Below are 22002 nucleotides of genomic sequence, written 5' to 3'. Positions count from 1 at the left end.
GTTGTCGAGTGGTGAGGCAAACAAGATGGTCCAGCCCTGTTACAGCTTGTTGTCACATCCAAGCTCCCGACGGGGATCGGGAAAGAGGGTTTTAGTCAATTGTGAAGCACTGCCCAAAAAAAATCCAATGAATATCCAGGGGCAAGACAAGCAAAGGGACTAGATAAAACAGCTCCAGCTGAAGATGGGAGCAGTAGCGTGTATATATGATGCGGGTGTCGGGAGATTTGGGATTACGGCGCGACAGGCGGCACAGTGCCGTCGAGGGCAGCAAAGGCAAGCCGTGAGAAAGCGAGCTCCAATGGGCGGGCCTCGAGTGAGGGCAGCAAAAGCAAATAAGCGGAGGAAGCTGTAGATGGAGATGGAGAGGGAGCAGCGGGAAGCGACAGCAGCCAAGCTATAAAAGTACCGTGATAAATAGAAACAATTAACAAAATCAAGGAAAGAATACGATGGGCAAAGAACTAAGACTTATGTAAGACGGCATACACAGATATGAGAAAAAGGAGCTGCGAGAGAAGAGCGAGCGCGAAGAGAAAAACAAGAGGCAAAAATGGAAGAGAGCAAAATAAATGCCAGCTGAGGGAGGAAATGAAATAGAACAACACAGCAGCACGAAAAAGGGACACGCGAGACGGGCCTGAAAATCAATGCAGGCAGGTATGGTATTGCTTACTAGGAAAGCTGGTATCCATACAGGCGGCAACTGCCTGTACAAATAATGTCCACTCTTGCATCTATATAAGTCTGCTCTATGTATGTATGTACCTGTACGCATGTACAACATCTTGTACCAACTACTGGAATCTCTACTAATAACCAACTCGTTGACTACTTGAACACAATCAGCACATGTTCACACATTCGGCGTCATCCAGCGTTCCCAATGGCTCTCTTGAAGATGTCAACCATCTTCCTCATGGCCTCCCACACAATGATATTCACTGCGTCACAGAACCACTGCCGACGGCCCCGCCCCGTATACTCGTTGCACATATAGCCAAATATGCATGCATTTCCACATGTATATGCCTATGCTCTCACACATCGCCAATCCACCAACCAACCCATTTCTGTTTTTCTTCCTCTCTACCCATATCAACGCAATCTACCTGCCCTCTTGTCAACGTTTCGTTTCGTTTAGCCGTCCGTCTGGCATTTGACTCTCTCGCCTAGCGTGTAACCCACTGTAAATCCTGTGACTACCCAAGCTCTAGCCAATCAGCAACCCCCATTCTCCTTGCCCTCCGGAATGCTACGCAGGACGCTGGGCAACGCTCTGCTGCCCGCCGAAACAGCACAAAACCTGCCCATGATCCCATATCGCCCATCCACTCACTGCATGTCCCGTACATGCTGTCTTGTCCATCCTGCCTGCCTTGCCTAGTATAGAAACAGACGCTGCTTAGCATCCTCCACTACCCAGGATAGCCCTTCCTTGAGGTTCACACCTGTCATAGCACTGCACCGGAGTATATGCCACTGATGTGTACGGATCGCATCAAGATCGAGCCCCTGTCCCGCACATGCCGTGTTGGTTAGCTTCGGCTCCGTTTATATGTGCAAGGAAACACCGTGGTGGTGCACGGCGGGCAGAGCGACCAGGTATCAGCCCTATACTTACGTGGATAATGTCTTCTTCCGTCATGCATCCAGTGACATCTGTCTTGTTCGCAAACACTAATAGACTGGCTCCAGACAATCGCTATATGGCTGGTTAACATGCGATCAGGTATTCCCGCGTCCGCCTAGCCCGGAATGCTCATGGTAAAGCGATTGTGTTTACCTCTTCCTCCAGAAGCATTTGCAGCTCTTCCTTGCAGTCCTTTATACGCAGCTTATCAGTAGCATCAACGACCCATATCAGAGCGTCGGTTTTTTCAAAGTAGTTTCGCCAGTAGGACCGAAGGGTCTTCTGGCCTCCGACATCCCCTATGGTGAAGTTGCAGTCAGTTTGCCAGTCGACTATGTGCATGATGAATATTGACCTACATATATTCAGCTTGTACCTAAGAGAAATAGTCCCGCGTTAGAAATTTCGGCTTTCTTGTTGGTGGTATGAACCGGTGCTTAACCATTGGATACGTTTATGGTTGTTTAGGGATAAGATATACAAGCAGGAAGGGCCATGAAGCCCATAATATCGAGGAAGGCCTCACATAACCAACTACTTACCCCTCATAGTCAATGGTCTTGATGATAAATCCCAATGTTGGACTGACAGTGTTGACATCCTCTCCCATGATTTGCTTTACTATTGTCGTTTTACCAGCGTTATCAAGCCCTCTGTTGAAATCTGTAAGCCAGAGTAACCAAGTCATCCAGTCGGCACACTTACAGCATCAGGATACGCATCTCCTTATCCTTCAATCTGGCTTTTCTCAAGATTGACAGCATTGTTTCAATATCCGTTGAAACAAACAAGACTCTAGGAATGAGTGTGACTGGAGATGGCCCGGTCTTGAGGTGGCAAAGATTGGCAAAAGATTGAAAAAAGAGTGTATATGTCTATACAAAGTATGCTCGCAGGGTTTGGTTCGCCGCATCTGAGAAGTGTATTTCGATCAAGCCGCAACAATTTATGTACGTACGTTGGTTACATTTGTACTGTGCTTCAAGGACCCTACCCTGTCATATTTAGTAACCCTAGCTCTCTGAAAAGCCTTGTGTGACACGAAATTAATCACACTGCTTGTTGTGAGCTAATTTAGGGTTAGGTGCAAACGCAAAAACAACATCTTTTGTTATATCCGAGATCGGCAACAGCCAAGTCCTTTGACAGTTCTCTGAAGCAGACAACACACACCACTCTCCGTCCAGATTGATCTCACTATAGCAACAACGGGGCCTTACACCTTGAACTAGACGCCGAGAAACCCTATCGGGAAGCTTTGATCCCTGCAACGTTCTTGTGACTCTTGAAATTTTACTGGGCCCCCCATATTCCACTTTCGGGATTTCCAGTGCCATATCGCGTCAACCTTTGATTCAAGCTCTGGAAATAATCGACAAAGAAGACGACATGTCGGCCTCAATTCCTGGTTCACGAGAGCTCCCCGAGTCTCAGTATGATCTGCAAACATACCGGGGTCGTGTGCAGCATGCAATGGGCCTGACTGACCCCAGGTAACTACACATCTAACGTCCTATGAAGGGCCTGTCGCCTTGGTGAACAAACACTCTGACCAACATGTCTCATAGTACGTTGCTAGTGAGCAACAATGGCCTCGAAAAGGCTAAGCAGCAGCTTGCCGAGTACAAGCAGGGGAAGATCCCACAGATGACGCCCGAGCTATGGAGAGCCAAGAAGATTGTGGACTCAACACTGCACCCTGGTACGATAAGAGATGTCATTGATGAGTAGACCAAGCGATCGCTTGAATCTCGTGGGCAGAAGTACTCGTTGAACTTATTGTACTAACAAGGTTAACGTATTAGACACTGGAGAAAAGGTCTTCCTACCTTTTCGCATGTCGTCCTTTGTGCTGTCTAACCTGGTGGTGACAGCGGGTATGCTGCAGCCAGGGTTGGGTGTAAGTTTTATCATGAGTTCTTTGCGCTGAAAATGGGGCATATCGCACACAAGATTTATTGCTGACCTTGTACGTATGACTCCATAGACGGTTGGCACCATTGGCTGGCAATGGGGCAATCAGTCACTGAACGTGGCCATCAACAACGCCAACGCCAACAAGTCCTCTCCTCTTTCATGGGGCCAAGTGGCACAGTCTTACTTCCTGGCCGTAGGAGCCTCATGCTCCGTGGCCGTTGGTCTAAACAAGCTGGTGCCTCGCCTGAAGGGTATTTCACCCAGCACCCGTGTGGTTCTAGGCCGTCTGGTCCCCTTTGCCGCCGTTGCCTCGGCCGGAGCACTGAACGTGTTCCTGATGCGAGGTGAGGAGATCCGCAAGGGTATCGATGTGTTCCCCGTACTTAGTTATGCAGACAAGGAAAAGTTGAAGGCCGAGGGCAAAGCCGAGTCAGACGTCAAGTCACTTGGCCGCAGCAAAAAGGCTGCGACTTTGGCTGTTGGCGAGACGGCGCTCAGCCGTGTGCTCAACTCGTCACCTATCATGGTGATCCCTCCGTTGGTGCTAGTCAAGCTGCAGCAGACTGAGTGGCTCAAGAAGCGCCCCAAATACACAACACCTATCAACCTGGGTCTGATTCTGGCGACCTCGTTTGCTGTTCTTCCTCTGGCCCTGGCTGCTTTCCCCCAAAGACAGCGCATTTCTGCTGATAGTCTGGAGCCTGAGTTTCATGGCCGTGGAGGTCGCGATGGCCTTGTTGTGTTTAACCGGGGCATTTAGAAGTATAAGAGACGTAATTGAATCTCTGAAGGCAATAATTGTCAGTTTTGTGATGATGACAATGTTGGTATTGGTATGGTGTGTTTTTGGTGTTTATAACTTCGCAGAAGTGTTACTTGACATGTGATGTGATGATAACTTCAGGCCTAACCCTATCATAGTCATCATAGTCATCATTACACTCCGTCAGTCAAAATCCAGCCAGATGGTTTACGATTTTTCTCAGATCACTAGTCATGATGCCTCTTCTGACAAGATAGCCTATTCAAAAATCCTAAAGATGAGTTGGCGAAGGGAATTTTCACAACTTATCAAATATGCAGTAGCAGCAGTCCTACTACTTTATTACAGCCATTACTACCGAGCACTGATATGCACATACACACATACATACATAGTGATTGTACTTGGATAAGAGAGCGTCGATGTCCAATAGCACCGGGGGACATGGTGCTTATTTCATAGGCCACTCCAAATTACTCATCAAGGCAAGCGGCTTTACAAGCAAAGTCAATGCGGTGATTAAATAATACATGCGAGGAATGATCAATTGAGACGCGTTCCTAGACCAGACAAAAAAGTGCAAAGAAACAGTGACGAATCAAGGCTTCTTATGACCACGCAAGGGAGCTTCGCAACTCTGAAACTATGGGGGCTTCCAAGCACCAGCCAGCCACCAACGCTTGAACTTACACACATAGCTAGATGGTTTCATGACATGTCACAAGCCCGAGTTGCTGAGTCTGGTGACTGGTTTGTATGGTAGTTAGTTGGGTTGGTTAGTTACTTGTTCTTTGGCTGGCTTTCAAGCTTCCCAACCAAGACGATAATTCAGTGTTGGTAGTCGTTGTTACTTCAAGTTGTGTTTGTGCCTTGTACGCATACATAATGCATTGTATAGTTACAAGTGCAAGTCATCTGTAGCATGGAACATGCATGTACGTAACAGTCATGATGACATGGGCAGATAAAAGCGAGGACCATGTTGTGCTCCTGGCAGCTGAGAGAGGAGGTCGAACCCAAACCCTGGTACGTAAAATACAGCATTGCCGAGAATCTACCGGAAATAGAGAGCAAGAAAACGAGTGCTCAAGATGGAGTTTAGCGATTTTTGCGAGACTGGATCTTGCTTGTTTTCGATTCCCATCACACTTGGCCTCAAAAAAAAAACACACGGGCCTCAGTAGAACTTTTTCGAGCCCCCTTGGTGCTTGGATTACAGTGATTTAATTTTTCTTACATGGTTAGCTGCAAGGGAAAAAAAAAGAGCGCGAAGCGGGCTTGTGAAAAAGACTTTTTTTCCGGGCAGAAGGAGATGTAGGGTTGCGATGATTTGGCGGTTGCCAGGGTATTGTTAGCCTTGGGAAGAGAGGAAGAGAGAAAGAGGGAGAAGTAACAGGCCGGAAAGACAAATACTGACGGGATCGAATACTCGAGTAAGAACTGGAGAGATCCAAGCATGTAAATACTTGCATGTGCTAGAAGTTTAAGATGGTCAACCAACAATAACCGCCTTGACTCTCTTTTGGATTCCTGCTGAGCCGCCTTGGCCTGCTTTCAGTGGCTTGTCGAACGATGCTATCACGGACATCTCTGAATGGCCAAGGGCCGAGCAAAAATCTGACAATGATTAAATTCCACGGGCTGAAAGGCGCTAGAAAGCGTGGAAATAAGGCCCAAGGCCAGCTAGCACAGGGCGGCAAGACATGCGAGGTGAGATGGTTGAGACAAAGGCGGTCGAAGAGGGGACGAAAGGCAAAGGCAAAGCGGCGGACGGGTTTGTACATATCAAGGGACTTGGTTGTGCATTTGGATGCACATATGTACATATGTACATATTTGCACAATGGCATGCATCTTTTATGTATGCGTCGCGCAGGCCGGCCGGTCTAGCATGTGGTTGGTTGTCTTGGGATCTTCCAGTTGCCAGAACGTCATGGGGCCACTTGACTAGTCGTTCTGGGAGACGTGGAGAGCAAGAAGTTTGCTGGAAGAGGAGAACATGACGGTTGTGGGCTTGGCGATAGTTGACACAGCGGAGGCTTCAGCGAGGTTAAGTGCGTATTGGTAGGCGAAAACACCTCGCACAGTGACCGAGGCCGACATCTACATAACTACATGTATAACTGGTTCAAGAGAGCCGTTAGAAGCCAGGCATGGATGATGCGGGAGCAAGGGAGGGCTCGCGAGAGTTGCAATACATAGTCAACTAGTTAGTTGCCTACATACATACATACATACATTACTAGTCAATACTCCAGCAGCAAGAAACACGGCCGCAGCGCCGGCAGAAAAAGAATGCGTACAAGCAAACTGGCAGATGGGCTTGAGGCTATAGTTGGCGAACGAATAACTACTTTGTAGTTGATCATGTGTATGAGTATCTATGTACCTGTAGTCCTGAAGTCACCGTCATTTCTGGCTAGACACTCCTGGTTCTGGATGCCCTCGTTGGCTGTCTTTGTTCGCTTCCACAGCCGGCGAGAATCTTGTTCCTGATGTGTGTCATTTCTCTCCCAGTCTCGTTCCCTCTAGACATTGAAAAATTTCTCTCCTTTTTTAGTGCCTCACCATTGCTGCACCAAGCATCAAACACGGCCAATTCGCCGCTTCAGCTACCATCAGCATCAGCCTTGCCCTCAGCTGTTTTGCATGTGCCTTGCGCCTTACCTGGCCATCACGAGGCTTGGACCGACCTACTTGTACAAGGCTCTGCTCTGGCTAAAGCCGCACCCACAGAAACCTGATACCCTGACCGATTCCTCTTTTTCGCTCTGGTTTCTGGAACCCTATTGCCCGTATCGTCTCGTCTTGTCTACCCTCGCTCTAGTCTGCTAGTGTGCGTGCCAGTTCCCTCGCCGTTCTACGTTCATATGTAGTAGTCCATCATCGACTGCTGCCCCCGAATCTCCCATTCCCATCCAGCGCAAAACCAAACGACGAAAGCGAACGACGAAACACCGACGCCGACGCCCTGCGATACCCATTTGGCGTCTTTGTCTTGCAGCCAATCACGACGACCCGACACTGCTTCGAATCGATACAGACGGCGCCCGACCCCGCGAGCCTGCCCCGTTGAACGCCGATATCTGCGTCTACCGCTAGAGACTGGGTCTGTTTCCAGCGTCAACACCTCGTCTCGTTGTTCTTATTCCTCTCAAACGTACTGCCAGTCATCCATCCGATCTGTGCTGCGAGGACGCCAGCAGACAAGCGCATTTGCAGCCCAAAAAACGTGCAGCACAAATATCAACAATCCGTCACAGTCTCTCCACAAAAGGGCTCAAAAAAGGAGATTTTTTTTTTCAAGAAAAAAGCTCAGCAATGTCAACTCCCACAACGGCCACGGCCACCACGCTCCCGCATTATCGATCGCATCACTATCCACAGTATCCTCATTCCCATTCTTACAGCGAGCAGCAGCACCAGCACGATCCGAATCAGCCCCAGCAGCAACACCACCAAAACCCGCCCAGCTCGCCCCTGGTGTCGGCCTCTGCCTACGGGCTCGCTGTGGCCCAAAACAGCATTGCAGTGGCTGCTGCCAGCTCGGCGGCTAGTGGGCTGGCTACAGCACCCCTCTCAGCGCTGGCGGCTTCGGGCGCGCCCTCCGAGCCCACTGTAGGCGCTGCTGGCAGAGCCTCTAGCGACCGTGCTAGCGCCAGCTTCAGCGTGGCGGCCCCCTCCAGCGTCTCCTCACCACTGCCATCTGCCACTGCCACTGCCACTGATGCTCCCATAGTCCTTGCGTCAACACATCCTTCTTCGTCCACCACCAACACCAACACCACTGCTGCTTTTGCTTCCTCTTTCGATCCCGAACACGCCAGGTTGATTGAAATCACGGCTCCCGCCTCGGCTGCTGCCCTCTCATCTGCTGCCCCAGCTGCTGCTCTCGCTCCCACCACCACTGCTCCAGCGCCCGCCGCGTCAAGTTCCAGTCTTCCTTGCCTGAACCCCAACGGCCCCAGCAACAGCGCGATCTCGTCCTCAACAGCCTCGTGTATTTCCCTCTCATCAAGGCTTCCTCCACCGTATCGATCGCTGCCGAGGCCGTATGCCACTAGCTATCATTCCCATTCCCATTCTCATCCCCATACCCATAACCGCAGTATCAGTAATATCCGCTCCCACGACTACGAAAACTACGACTACGATTACGCCAGCCATACCCATCATTCTTCCCTGCTGCAATCGCCTGTCCATCCCCCGGCTCACTTGGCCCTGAGCCATAGTACCCACGGCCACGGCCATACCCACGCCCACAATCGCAGTCACAATAGCGCCCACAACGCTTACACCGATCACCACCTTTCCCATCAGTCTCAGGCCTCGCCGCTGTCGCCCTCGCAACAGACCCAGCGACCGTATTCGCCCTTGGCGACTGCTACGTCTGGCCAATCCAACTACACGGCATCTGCTCCAGGGCCCTCTGCGTCTGTAACCCTGCCTCCCCTCTCTTCTCTTCCCTCAGTATCAGCACTCCCTGTCCATAACCACCACCGTCTTGATCACCTTTCTGCAACAGCAGCGACAGCGTCCCCTCCTGATCTCAATTCCATCCAATCCCAAGTGATGGCGACGTCGTCCCAGTCCTCACAGTCTCAATCGCAATTGACTCCCGCTCGCAAGCGGAGACGATCGCGCGAGCCCGACTGGACCGACTTCTACAAAAACGGACTGCCCAAGGAAATCATCGTCATAGATGATGATTCGCCCGATACTGATCATCTGGATGCCACTACCCTCTGTACCCCAAACTCTGCCGCCCTGCCCATACCTCACCACCCCCAACCGCCACATCACGATCAACAGGCGACCAAACGGAGGAAACGGGATGACGAGGACGCTGTCTACGATGCCCTCTACCACAACACAAAGTATTCTGCGTCACATACAACTACGCCTCGACTCAATGCTACTCCCAACAGCCATTCGGACAGAACATCGGCTTTGTTAAACAGCTCGGCGACGTCTCTTTCCACCCATGACCTGGAAGCTCCACAATCGGGCCAGAAGCGCAAGCGAGCTACTCGACAACAGATTGCCCATGAGGCACGCTTGAAGGAGGCTGAGATACATCTTGACAGCCTTGTGCCCTATGTACCGCCTCCTTACCCTCCGCGGAAGGCACCTGATGTCCATATCCGCGTCGTAAATGACGTAAGTGGCCTACCGATTTCCGTGTTTTTCCGGCGTCTTTATTTTCTAACAGATCGCAGCATTACCATCGCAATCACAAGGTTGATGATGACGATGGTCACTACATTGTTGTTCCAGATGGTGAATTGACGGAAAGATGTAACTCAATCTACCCCATCTTTCTATTAAACCCTTGATATCTAACATGCATTGTGTAGATCAAATCGTCAAGCTTCTAGGTCAGGGCACTTTCGGAAAGGTTGTTCAAGCTCGCGACCGTCGTCGCAACAAGCTTGTGGCCATTAAAATCATCCGCTCTGTGCAAAAGTATCGAGATGCATCCAAGATTGAACTTCGTGTTCTTGCCACTCTCAAGGCAAATGACGAGGAGAACCGTAACCGGTGTATCCACCTCCGCGACTGTTTCGACTTCCGCAATCACATATGCATTGTGATGGACCTTCTGGGCCAGAGCGTGTTTGACTTTCTGAAGAGCAATAATTTTGTGCCCTTCCCTAATAGTCAAATCCAGAGCTTCGCTCGCCAGCTTTTCACCAGCGTCGCATGTAAGTTGCAAAAATCTTGTTACTTGGTATCCGCAACATAACTACTGACGTTGACTCGCTCTTCTAGTCTTGCATGACCTGAATCTGATCCACACAGATCTCAAACCCGAGAATATCCTTCTCTGCGACAACACCTATCAGACTTTCACGTATAATCGGAAAATTCCATCGGCATCCTGTAATACACCTCGTCAGGCTAATCAGAGACGAGTCCTTCTGGACACGGAAATCCGTCTTATTGACTTTGGATCGGCAACCTTCCAAGACGAGTATCATTCTTCTGTGGTCTCAACACGCCATTACCGTGCACCCGAAATCATTCTTGGCCTTGGCTGGTCCTATCCTTGTGACATTTGGAGTATTGGCTGCATTCTAGTCGAGTTCTTTACTGGAGATGCGCTTTTTCAAACACACGATAACCTTGAGCACCTGGCTATGATGGAGGCCGTTGTTGGACATCGGATTGATAGCTCTCTTGTTCAAGCGGTTAACAGAACTTCCTCAAGGTCGACCTCTGGAAACCCGGCTGCAAAGTAAGGACTACCAACTATACAAAATATCGACAGAACCTGACTAACGTTCGTTCACCTCACAGATTCTTTAAGCGTTTACGTTTAGACTTTCCTACCCCAGAGACTAGTAGAGCATCCAAAAGATTTGTCAAGGCTATGAAAACACTCGAGGTATGTTGAAGATAGAGGCCATTGACCACAACGAAATTTCTGCTAACCGATCGAATTAGGACATCATTCCTGCAAACAACACTTTCCTGAAAAGCTTCCTCAACCTCCTACGTCAAATCTTTGTCTACGATCCCGCCAAACGCATCACCGCCAAAGCTGCTTTGCAACACCCTTGGTTTAGAGAACTCCCTAATCCCGATGATGGTACCGAGGCTCTCAAGATCCGTGCTGAGCGTATGCGAATGGAACAACTTTCAAGGTCAAACTCTGCTTCAATCTCTCACTCTCACATGGACAATCGCACACTTGCTCCCATTAGGCCATGACCCAATGGTGACATGAGAAAAAAGTCTTGGTTAGTCATATGAGCTGGGTAGGGAGTGCCGGGACTGGGTCGGCATTTTTCTTGTCTTTGGCCTGATTTAACCCAGTACGCGGTGAAGATACTATTTCTTTTCTTTATCCCTACGACGGATTCTATACGGCAACAGTTTGAAAACCTTCACATAATGTGAATCGCGGCTAGGTATCGGCATCGAAATATGGCCAAATTGTTTTGCTGCCTCATAGCTCCATGAGTAGTGGCCTGTTTTGTTTATCTATTTCCCAGTCAAGCGTACCTATTCATAGTACTATTGTTAAATGTTCTTTTCTTTCAAGCCTGCAATGCACATACACATGCCCTTGACGCTTCAGGGGCATGAATAGTGTAGGTTTTCTGCCCATTGGCCCACTCCAAAAAGAACTTGGGCTTCACTATCAGGTTGGCTGGTGACGGCTTCTTTATTTTTTACGTTGGTGATGTTTAACCCGGCCTATTGAGAGGAGGGGGAGGTGGGACAAGCGAAGAATCAGAGTTGGCTTTTTCCTGTTTATGTTTCTTGCAAACCTTGTTTCCTTTCACGATTGTTGCTTTTCCGTGAAGTGTCTTCATATATACCTAGCAGTTTATCCTGTCCAATCTATTCCTTATGCTATGATCATAGGAATGTTTCTAATGCCTAAGCGTTTTTCAGTCGGGTCTCGACTTCCTGTGTAACATATCATCCTGATGTAACATCTAACCGACACAAACACAACACCGCAGTTATCACAAATTCGAGAGAGTAGTTTCCTGCTCGATGCAAACACAGGGTTTAGCACTTGCCATGTTTTGGCTTGTTTGTGGGAGCCCATGTGACTGTTTTCTTTGCAGGTAGGTGTTTTGGAGATGAGGAGAACATGACTCTTTCAAAACATCCAACACTAAGTTTGCATTTTCGAAGAACCGTGTTGTCTTTCACTCTGGCCGTTGAGCACTATACATGCCGTGATCTCGAAGTGAGTAACTTTCTTGGCCATTAAACAGACAATAAAGAATGTAACATAGCAACTAATACCAACCCAATGTTGTTTTAGGACATGCCAAGCCCCCTTCTACCCCGATACCAAATTCCTGAGGCTGCAAGACCTTCCAGGCCAATTTGCCATCAATTGAATCATTATCAATGCCATCTAGAGTCACCTGGATCTCCTAGCATAGTAGCTAGTCAGGGAGGTGCTTTGCTGGACAAAGAGGACAACTACACTGATCGAGCCAACAATGGCTTGCCCGACTTGAACTCTAGAGGTTCGATTATCCCTGACTACAGCTCCCTTAGCCATTCATCCAGTGTTGCCACTGTAATCTATAACAACAAAGCCCTTGATTACACTCCGCAAAAGACAGACCACGACCTCTTCCAAACCCCCCCTCAGCGATCGTTGTGCTGGGACACACCCACCCCAACCTTCGAGCTTACCGCAGGGTCCACATCCATTGATACGTTTGAAATATCGCGAGAGACTGGGTCTGACGATGCGGGGACACAGCCGGTGGTTTCTATTAATTGTGCTTCATCTCCCACAAAACCAACTAGTCAACGACAAAGTCCATCACGAGTGATCTTTACTTTCACGGATGATGATGATCCTTTTATCGAGCATGGATCAAGAGAGCCATCTCCAACCACTGCAGGTGGTCTCAAGGCTGAGCAGCAAACAGATATAGACCAGCTTCGTCTAAAGTTCGGCTCGTCCCCGCCTCGCTGGACTCACCCCACCCCACAAGATGCTTTGGATAATGAGCGTCACATACCCCATGTGAGGCATGGTTACCGACTACAACATCGGCCGGATGTCACTATGGGAAAGCCTGCCCCGACGCCACGTGTAGCTCTCCCAATCCAACAGCGGGTACCTGATGGTATGCTTCCAGGATTGAGAAACACATTCAATGAAACCCAGGCAATACCTATGCGATATTTTTCCTTGCCTCACCCAATGCCTCTCCAACACAACCAGGTCTTCTCAGAACATCACATGTGCGCAAATTATAGTCACCTAAACGGGATACCAAACCTCATCCATCCGATACTGCCAGTCACCGAGTTTTTCAACGTCCCAGGTCTCCATATCAGAGCTAGTAGTATGGGTAGCATTGCCCGGCCTGTCTTCCAGGGTGGTGGGCATTTTGTAGACGAGGTGCCCGGGTTTGGATACACTCAGGGTAGTAAGAGAAGACGTGGATGGTGAAAAGAACATGTTAGTAGCCAGACAGGAAAATCAAGCACTACATCAGCATTTAAGGTCGGACAGGCACATAAACGGCCTGGATGTCACTAGTAAGGTGTGTCAGCATAATGAGTAGGAGGCACAAATTCTATATTTCATAAAACGCCACAACCCAAAGGCATTAGTCAATGATGAATCTCTAACTTTTTAATTTTCCTCCTGGTATCTAGTCCTTTTCTTCGTTTTGTAGGAACTGTAGCACCGCAGGCAAAAACTCTGCAGCCTGCTGGAACTCGCCAAGTTTGACAGTCATCTGGTCACTGCCCATCAACACCACACGCTGCTTATCCAACAAGCGCTGCTGCTTCTCATGCTCATCTAGCCTCTCAAGATCGGTTTCAGTGACCTCATCGCGCTCTTGAGCAGGTAGTTTAGCATAGCGCTGCGAGAAGTGAGTCAGCATGACTCTGCGCGCGCGCATCATGCTCGCAATGTCGAGCGCCTCGGCCATGGTCGAGTGGCGCTTGTTGATCGCATCGCTCTTCTTGTCGCTCTCAAACGTGCACTCGTGGATGAGAAGCGTGCTATCGCGCCCGATGCGCGCGAAGCGAGGGCTTGGCCGACAGTCGCCGCTGTAGCTGATGCGCAGGCCCGACGGCCACGTAAAGACGCCGGCGTGCGAGTCCTTGCAGTGGTTGACGTTGACGTAGTGCGCGCACGCGAGCCCGCTGGCGTGGCCGGCGGGAAAGACCTCCTTATAGTCGTTTTCGCCCATGTGTAGGCCGCTGAAGACGAGGTTGGACAGGTCGAGCGCGCGTGCGTTGGCGTATTCGTCCAAAAAGGTCTTCATGAAGCGCGTGCAGCCAATGGTCAGTGTAGGCCGCGGCTCCAGGTGCTGTGTGGCTGTCAGCCACTCCTCAATAACTGTGATGGTGCCTAGATGGTGGTCAGCGTGCAGGTGGCTGATGAATAGGAACTTGAGGTTGGCGATGACGGCGCGCGCCTCGGCCGCGCCGTATAGCCGGCGGATCTGGCCGAGCGTGTTTTCACCGCAGTCGAGCAAGTAGTTGCCGACGCCCGGCACGCGGATCAGGGTAGACGAGACGTTTCGGTATTTCGAGGGCACGGCGGAGCCGGTGCCGAGCGTGATAATTTCCGTATCGCGGTTAGGAATATCTAGCTCGGATTTCTCGACGCGGGCCTTGAATTCCGGGTCATTGGTGCGGTCGCGCGCGGCCTCGGCCAGCTTGAGAATCTCAGGGTCGAGCTTATTCACGAGCGACATGAGGTCTGGAAACGGCAGTACGTTGGCGGGTTTCTCTTCTAGTTTAGGCATAGTCTGCATGCGCATGCCCACGCGGCCGCTTTCAAAGGGCGCTCCACCGGAGATCTCTGGCGCAGGCATGGCGTTGTCAAACTTGAGGATGGGGTACCGGTCGGGATCCAGTCGGTGCAATGTAGTGAGGATGGTGCCGTAGGACTCAAAAGCCATCATGTTTGGCGATGTGTCAGGCGAGCACACAATATGCTTGATGTGAGAGTTCTCGCGCATGAAGCGAACCACATTCGGGTCTGAAACAAGACCCTTGGGAAGCATCCAGTAGAAGATGCCTACGTCGGCCATGATCTCCGCATTGCTCCATTCGGGGCGGGCAAAGAAAGAGTCGAGGTAGCTACGGTCTGGGATATCCGCCACCACAAAGCCTTGGCCAGGGATGGGCGGCTCCATGACCATTTCAGGCGTGATTGTTTTTCCGTCCACCTCGATCGACTCACCCAAGGTCAACTTCCTGTTCTGTTTCGGCGGAACTCCCAGAGCCTTAGCTGCCGCAGGGTTGAACTTGCCGCGGCGCTGGTGGTTCTTGGCGATATAGCAGAGCGCCTGTCCAGTTCTCAGTGGCGCCGGGAGCACGGGGACCAGCGTTGCCGGCCACGGCTCGCGGACGAGAACCTCGACGTTGGGCACGCCGTCGTTCTTGCCGTCCATAGTGGGTTTGGGCCCAGAGTATAGTCTGATGATGCCGTCTTCGTCTTTGATAAAGATCTTGGCCGGCATTACGACGTCGTGCAACTTGGTTGGCACAAGCTTGTCTATGCGCCAGGACGAGTTGAACATGTTCTCCACCACAGCTCCAAGGGCATCTCTATCGCGGTTTCGCTGTGCCTTAGCTTCGGGGGTCTCAGTGCTTGATTCCGGCGAGGCAGGGGCCCCATCGTGGCGCCGCTTGTTAGACTTGGGGTAGATGGGCAGCTTCCAGATACGCAGGCAGTCGTCCTCCCAGTCAGGCTTGCTCGCGGTGGGGTCCTCCTGGCGCAAGTCCTCGTATAACTCAATGGTTTTGAACGGAATTCCGGTGCGGAAAATGAAGCTCCGGGCCGTGGCCATCATATATGACAGGTTGTCGGCGCCGTGCATGTGCAGTCTCTCGAGCAGGTCGATTCTGAGCGGTGCCCGGCCCTTGGCCACGCGGTCTTCGTTTTCCAGCTGCATGGCATCGCGGCTCGTGTTGATGACGTCAGACACAGTCATGATCATGCCCATCATGCCGCCCAGCGACTTCCATGACATTTCACCCGTCACAAAGAGCTGCTCCAATGTAGACATGGCATACTTGCGCTGGCTTAGCACACGCTGTGTGCCCTCAGACAGACGGCCAAAAACATAGCGACGCTTGTCAAAGTGCACGTACAAGCACGTGCCAGCTGTGTCGGCCGTAGGCGTGCTGGCGATGTCAATATGGCTAGTCATATTGTCTCGCGGAAGTTTTTTTGGAGGCGGCGGTTGGTGTTCGGGGACTGGAAGTTTCGGGGGGTCGTTTTCGAGCGCGAGCTCGATTTTTCTCGCCCGCGGGTGGGAGGCAAGTGGCCTGTTACTAAGGACAAATACGCAATCTATCGGGAAGCACTTGGTGCGGAAGTTTGTCTGGATGGCAAAAACCTGGTGGGCGTCTAGGTTGAAGCTTTCGTGGTCGATGGGCACGGTCCGTGGCCGGAGGCTGAGGGGAGCGTCGACGGGATAGGCGCAGTGATAGCGGTGCGTTTGCTTTGGGAATTCTGGGGTGGAGATGGAGTTGTTCGGGGTCTCGAACGCAGAAATGTTGGGTCTCAACGTGTGAACGCTGGTCGACTGCGATGCAAGATCGGAGGGGCCCTTGAAAAAGCGAGGATTCGAGGTGAAGCTAGCGATCTGAGAGCCGAATTTCAGAGCCTTTGACTTGTGAAAGGACTTCTTAACCGCGTCAGGGATTCCCTTGAAGGTCATCGGTCAGATGAGCAAGCACTTGTTCCCTTCGCGAAGCAGAACCATGGAGGAGCAGCTGATGGGCGGAATGGAGGTGTCGTCAAAGGGCCTGATGAAAATGATGAACGATTACTTATCGATAACACACGTGAAGATAAGGATTTATTTCCACCGCGGGGCACTGGTTAGGGTTGGAAGAACACAACCGACCACATCACGGCATGTGATCGTTATTTGGGAACCAAAAGTCGACCAGCTGCCGGCGTGTTCATGCTAGATGAGATAATTATGATATTTGTCGCTTTGTAGAAGTCTCTAGTTAATTGGACAACCATACTTATATAAACTTGAATGGTACACGAAGAACCGAAATGACGCCCGTTTATCGAGGGACATGATGAGCGATGATGATGTCATGGATCAAGGAGCAAAACGGTCCTCGGGCGTTTATTGTCGGGCAGCCCAAAAGAGAAGGTTTGCCGGCCATGTGAAGCTGCATAGTTATTAGAATTTCGAAGCCTTTGGATACCTTCGTGCACTTGTACTCCGGGCTACAGCCAATAAATGCACGGAAAAGTCGGTAATTAAAACCATGAACCAGCCCACTGTACCCGCCGCTTTCCATCACTTTTGTCTTCGCCGACGCGAGGCTTCCCCGCGTTTGCTCCTTCCCAACGTATCTAATGCAGCGGCGCTCCTTCCTGAAACCCTGCCTGCGCTGTTTTAGAGTTTCCATCTTGGGCCCTGGCTCTTCTTTGTACTTTTCCTCCTCCAACTCCGCAACGCGCTCATTCACGACTACGATGGCAGCCCAGAATACACACAACCCTCATCCTGACTTTAAGGAGGTGGAGGGGTCGCGCCCAGACTGGGACGCCGGCTCGTCCTTCCGCTATTCCAAGACTGTTGCTCCGGACTGGGCCTTTGGCACCGGCGCCAACGCCAGCCACGCATCTGCCGGCCGTGGGCCCTCCACCGGGCACGTTTCCATTGACCCTCATGCGCCTGGGCGTCCGGCCGGGCTCAACTACAAGTTCCTAATCAGCTCAGTGGTGCCGCGGCCCATTGCGTTTCTGTCGACGGTCTCGTCCGATGGGCAGCGCAATCTGGCGCCCTTTAGCTACTTCAACATGGTCAACCACGACCCGCCCATGTTCACCATCGGCTTTTCACGTGGTCTGGCAGAGGGCAAGGATTCCCTGCGCAACTTGGCAGACACCAAGGAGTGTGTCATCAACATCATCTCCGAGGGCTTCATTGAGGCTGCGAATGCAGCCTGTGTGAACGCGCCAGCGGGCATCAGCGAGTGGGAGATTGCTGGGCTGACGCCTGTGGACGACACGGAGACTGTCAAAGTGCCACGGGTCAAGGAAGCAGTAGTCAGCATCGAGGGCATTGTTGACAGCATCCGCGAGTTCGATAGCAAGACCAAGCCCGGAACCAAGAGCGGCGCCGTGGTGATTATTGAAGGCACGCGATTTTGGGCAAGAGAAGACGCGGTCAACGAGGAACACAGTATTGTTGATCCAAATGTAAGTATCCAGGAGTGTGCAACTACATATTCTTTGCTTTTTGCCTGCTAATCTATATTTCTTCAGGTACTGCGTCCTATGAGCCGTCTAGGAGGCATCACATACGGGCGTACAGTGGAAGCTATCGAGATTCCCCGCATTGACTTCGAGAAGGATGTTGGTGGAACTGAGGGCTATGCTAAACTAAGCAAGAAATAAGGCGACCTATTAGACTATGAGTAGCTTGAGCCTTTGTGACATCATTTCACCTTTCACGCATGTTCATTAGTGGTCATGTTCACTGTTATTCTGAATCGTAAAAGAAAGAAAAACAAGCTCGGAACCAAACGACTGGTATCAAGGACACGTCTAATATGCAAGCACCAAATAATGAAACCAAAATGACAAAAAAACAGCAAAAGATCCCCTTAAACCCAAGTTTTCTCTCCCCGGGATTGCCTTTCCCATCTATAAGACTCTAGAATAAAGAAACGAAACCGAAAGAAAGATGCGCGTGGCGGGCAATGTATCAAAGACGTCATAGATACAGACTCTGTCCTGAATACGAGATGATGAACTCACAGCCGAGCTTTGCAACCGCCTCCAGTTCATCAAGCTCCTTTTTAATGGTTACGCCAACATCGCATTCGTCCGAGAGGCGTTCCTTCATGTGGATAATGACCACCTTGACGCCCCGAAGCGGGTAGTTATCAGTCGAATCTACAGGAGATTGTGTCTCCTGGTCCACGAATGGCGGTGGAAGTGGCGACAAGGCATTTGACAGAGCCTCGATGTCATCGACAAGCGATAATTCAGACACTGGCGATGATATGCGCGATGTTCCTCTTGAGCCCTCTGGCGTGGCAATTGCTACATGTGCCACTGGTCGCATAGACTTGGGACTAACGGGGTCTTGGTCCTCCAGCGAGGGCGGGGGTGGTTTACGGTGCCTCGCCGTATCTAGCGTAGAGTTGTGATCACGCTTTCGTTTTCGCGACTCGCGTAAAATCTGACTCTCTTGCCGCGCAACCCGCACCTGTGCTGCCAAGGCCTGGAGCTCCTCGATAATGTACTTGGGCTTAAGATGTCCAAACAGTTGTTCATCAGCTTGGCTGTTGTCGTAGCTGCACTCGATGAATATGGCGGCTAGCTGACCGCAGGCAATCTTGGGCCCAGCCTCGAGCCAGACCTGGTGATTCCGCGGCGTTAATGAGAGGCTATCTGGCTCGACATCGCCAAAGATGAGGATCTCCCGCGCCGTCGCCACGTCGCGGATGAAGTAGGCGCTGCTGTCGTACACGCAAATGCGTTCGCGGCACTCGCAGCTCTGCGCGAGGGCAGTCGCCTGGTTGATGAGACTCGATGTGCGGGTGAGCCCGTTGTGATGGCTGGCGTGGCCTGTCCCATTAGAGATGGGGCCCTTTATGTGCGAACCACCGTTGCTGTTGTTGGAGTGGAGGAAACTGCCACGGCCGGCGTCAATGCTGCTACCGCCCCCGAGGCCGCCTTGGCTGCTCGTTGAGCCGCGGTGGCTGTGTCGCTCCATGCAGTGGCCGTGGCTGACGCTCCACATCTTGACAGCGAGTCCGTCATTGACCTCGACATATCCTTTGCCTTCCCCTTCTCCCAATGCGGGATTTCCGCCTTCGACCAGGCGCATATATGTTACGAGACCCACCCCATTGTTTTCATCTGACAAGTTAGGCCAGATGACATTGTTGAATATGTGCTTTTTAAAGGCGGATATCGTGGTTGGTAGACCTGCTAGCTTCTTGGGCCGGGTTGCGGAGAGTGCTGCAGTATTCACCACAAAGCCGCTTATGTGGTCCAAATGTGGGTGGGTAATGAGATACGTGTCAACGAGATCATGGGTGATGCGGGCTCCATTAGCCAAGGCGCCTTTATTTTGCACTTCCAGACCAGCAAAGGGGCCTTTCTCAAGAGTATGAGGCAGGGCTACGTCAGTCCCGAGAGATTTTGGTTGCGTTTCTTCCAGAATACGGCTGATGGCACTGAGATGGATACCGGCATCAACAGCCACTATTGAGCCCTTGGACCAGCCCGAGGCTACTGAGCGGACTAGGAACGCGGTGGTATTGCTTTCAAGCGGACCGCCGCCAGAACCCTACCGATTGTTTGTTAGTATAACTATTGGGTGCAAGAGTCTGGGGTTTTGGCTTTGCTCTTGACTTACCAGGACAATTACCTGCAACGCAGGCGGGTCGCTTGGGATTAACATGTCGAGCAATCCTTGACTGCGCTAAAAGGAGGGAAAAAAATCGAGGGGCAGTGTATGAAGTTCAGGGATTGCGGGAGACTCAAGGGCCTCACGGATATGAGAGCTCACGGCAAAGAAAACAACCAAGGCAGGCAGACAGCTCTGGGACGGGCACTTAGAAGTCGAAGAGGGCGGTCATGAGACGATGGAGGCGCAAAGAAAGCAGCACCTTTTACAGTACCTTGATTGGCTGCTGGATAACCCACGATAAGAAAATAATCAAGGGGGAGGCTAGAGAAGGCGAAAAAAACATTGACCAGGGAAACACAAAAGAGTAGTATTCTTGAGTATGTAGAAGCAGCCTTGCTGCAATGGCAGAGGACTCGAGGCCTTTAACACTGACTAGAAACTCCAGCAACAAAAGGGGACAAGTCAGAAATTTGCTGGGCGCCAGAGAAAAAGGGATATATGACAAGATATATAAAAGAAATATGGAGAGCCAGAGAGACGCAGCCGGCGTGTTGTATTTGTAGAGCTGGAGTCGCAAAAAAGACAATTGCAAGAAAGAGCAAAAAAAAATTGAAATAAAAGAAAATGATTTTATTGAATAAGAGGGCAAGAGAAGCAAGAAAAAAAACATGAGCTAAAAGGAAGGTGCATAACAGGAAGGGGAAAAAAAAAAAAGACAAAAAGGGCAGCTAAGGCGTTTTCTTATTTGGATCAATCAACAAGCAAGCAATAAGAAGGCAGTTGCTAGCCATATTCTGGAGTTGCAGAGAAGCGAGTGAGGAGGTGTTGGGCTGGCCAAGCAAGTGGGAAACAAGCAAACAGGGGAGGAAGGAGGAAGGAATCAAGCAAGGCAGGCAAGCCGCCAGAGCCACGAACAGGCAGGATCAAGTTTTTTTTTTTGCCTGGGGCAGGAAGGTATGATGTTTTTTCCCCTTCTGTTTCACGGAAGAAGAACCCGATGCGGCCTTTGTGGAGTTTCGGACCGCGCACAAAACTGAGGCAGAGCAGAGGATAGAGTAACCACAGAGAAAGAAGCAAGGGAAGGCGCTGACAAACAAGAAGCAAATACACAGTCGTATAATCCGGAAAGTGCGAATTGGAGAGTAGGATCAGGACTTGAGATCAGGAAAAGGCAATTGCCTGGGTCCCGAGTCAAGACGAAATGACGACAATCTATGGCCTGCGTATTAATTAATATGTGCGTGAGAAAGCTGGCGCACATGCGAACAGAGATTTTGTGAATTGGTGTAATGGGTGGAGGGTCCCCTTTTGTTCCATGTACAACAGAGTGGCGGCTATCTGGCTTCCCAGGTCTGGACCTAGTGTTTTTGTTGCTATGCTTGACCACCTCCCAACGCCTGTTCTCCTTGGCAACATGTGCAGACCAGACAAGCCCTGGTGGCAATTTCGCAGGCTGTGTGTGATATGCTCCCGAGTCTGCCTGGGATCAACCTTGATGACTGTCCTGGAAGTTGGTGCTATGTTGTTTGCTGCCGCTAGCGCCAGTTACCTGTTGTTTTCATGCTCTGCTCCTACTTGTAATACATGATATTACTGCCGCCTCATGGCCACATTTTACAGGTTTCGCTGGTTTTTCATGTTGTGAGTCTGTCTTCAACATTGAATAACCAGCTTGGGGAAAGAGCCAACAAAAACGGACTCGCGGGCTTGTCTTGGGTGCAACCCTGGAAAGGGCATATGTCTATTTTAGGCGGTTGAAATAGAAATGAAAGGTGAGAAGGATCAACAAGAGGACGTCTTGTTCATCTGTTCATCCCGTGTTTTGCCAT

At 50.8% G+C, this 22002-nt stretch overlaps 6 protein-coding genes across 6 annotated transcripts; 3 read left to right on the top strand and 3 right to left on the bottom strand.

Moving 5' to 3' along the window:
* Positions 1-1383: 1383 nt before the first annotated feature.
* Positions 1384-2397, bottom strand: BROUX77_002892 (uncharacterized protein; the record flags this gene model as incomplete). The annotated part of the gene is made up of 6 exons (XM_073747482.1): positions 1384-1515; positions 1625-1705; positions 1787-1932; positions 1993-2009; positions 2176-2286; positions 2339-2397. The coding sequence occupies 6 exons, from the start codon at positions 2395-2397 to the stop codon at positions 1384-1386; spliced, it is 546 nt and encodes a 181-aa protein (XP_073607974.1).
* A 625-nt stretch (positions 2398-3022) lies between these two features.
* On the top strand, positions 3023-4310 carry BROUX77_002891 (uncharacterized protein; the record flags this gene model as incomplete). The annotated part of the gene is made up of 4 exons (XM_073747481.1): positions 3023-3126; positions 3202-3335; positions 3439-3533; positions 3621-4310. The coding sequence occupies 4 exons, from the start codon at positions 3023-3025 to the stop codon at positions 4308-4310; spliced, it is 1023 nt and encodes a 340-aa protein (XP_073607973.1).
* A 3324-nt stretch (positions 4311-7634) lies between these two features.
* BROUX77_002890 (uncharacterized protein) lies at positions 7635-11027 on the top strand (the record flags this gene model as incomplete). Its single annotated transcript, XM_073747480.1, has 6 exons — positions 7635-9473; positions 9533-9611; positions 9671-10018; positions 10086-10551; positions 10614-10701; positions 10761-11027. The coding sequence occupies 6 exons, from the start codon at positions 7635-7637 to the stop codon at positions 11025-11027; spliced, it is 3087 nt and encodes a 1028-aa protein (XP_073607972.1).
* Positions 11028-13459: 2432 nt separating this feature from the next.
* BROUX77_002889 (uncharacterized protein) lies at positions 13460-16495 on the bottom strand (the record flags this gene model as incomplete). Its single annotated transcript, XM_073747479.1, has 1 exon — positions 13460-16495. The coding sequence occupies one exon, from the start codon at positions 16493-16495 to the stop codon at positions 13460-13462; it is 3036 nt and encodes a 1011-aa protein (XP_073607971.1).
* A 782-nt stretch (positions 16496-17277) lies between these two features.
* Positions 17278-18204, top strand: BROUX77_002888 (uncharacterized protein; the record flags this gene model as incomplete). Its single annotated transcript, XM_073747478.1, has 2 exons — positions 17278-18006; positions 18073-18204. 2 exons carry the CDS (start codon positions 17278-17280, stop codon positions 18202-18204), a joined length of 861 nt encoding a protein of 286 aa, XP_073607970.1.
* A 319-nt stretch (positions 18205-18523) lies between these two features.
* On the bottom strand, positions 18524-20224 carry BROUX77_002887 (uncharacterized protein; the record flags this gene model as incomplete). Its single annotated transcript, XM_073747476.1, has 2 exons — positions 18524-20110; positions 20180-20224. The coding sequence occupies 2 exons, from the start codon at positions 20222-20224 to the stop codon at positions 18524-18526; spliced, it is 1632 nt and encodes a 543-aa protein (XP_073607969.1).
* Between the last annotated feature and the right edge of the window lie 1778 nt (positions 20225-22002).

This window comes from Berkeleyomyces rouxiae, assembly GCF_048999995.1.
Source record: "Berkeleyomyces rouxiae strain 22BRR77 chromosome Unknown BrBRR77_ptg000002l, whole genome shotgun sequence".
NCBI classification, from domain to species: domain Eukaryota; kingdom Fungi; phylum Ascomycota; class Sordariomycetes; order Microascales; family Ceratocystidaceae; genus Berkeleyomyces; species Berkeleyomyces rouxiae.
The sequence above is the reverse complement of the archived record's forward strand: the minus strand, read 5'-3'. Positions and strand labels throughout refer to the sequence as shown.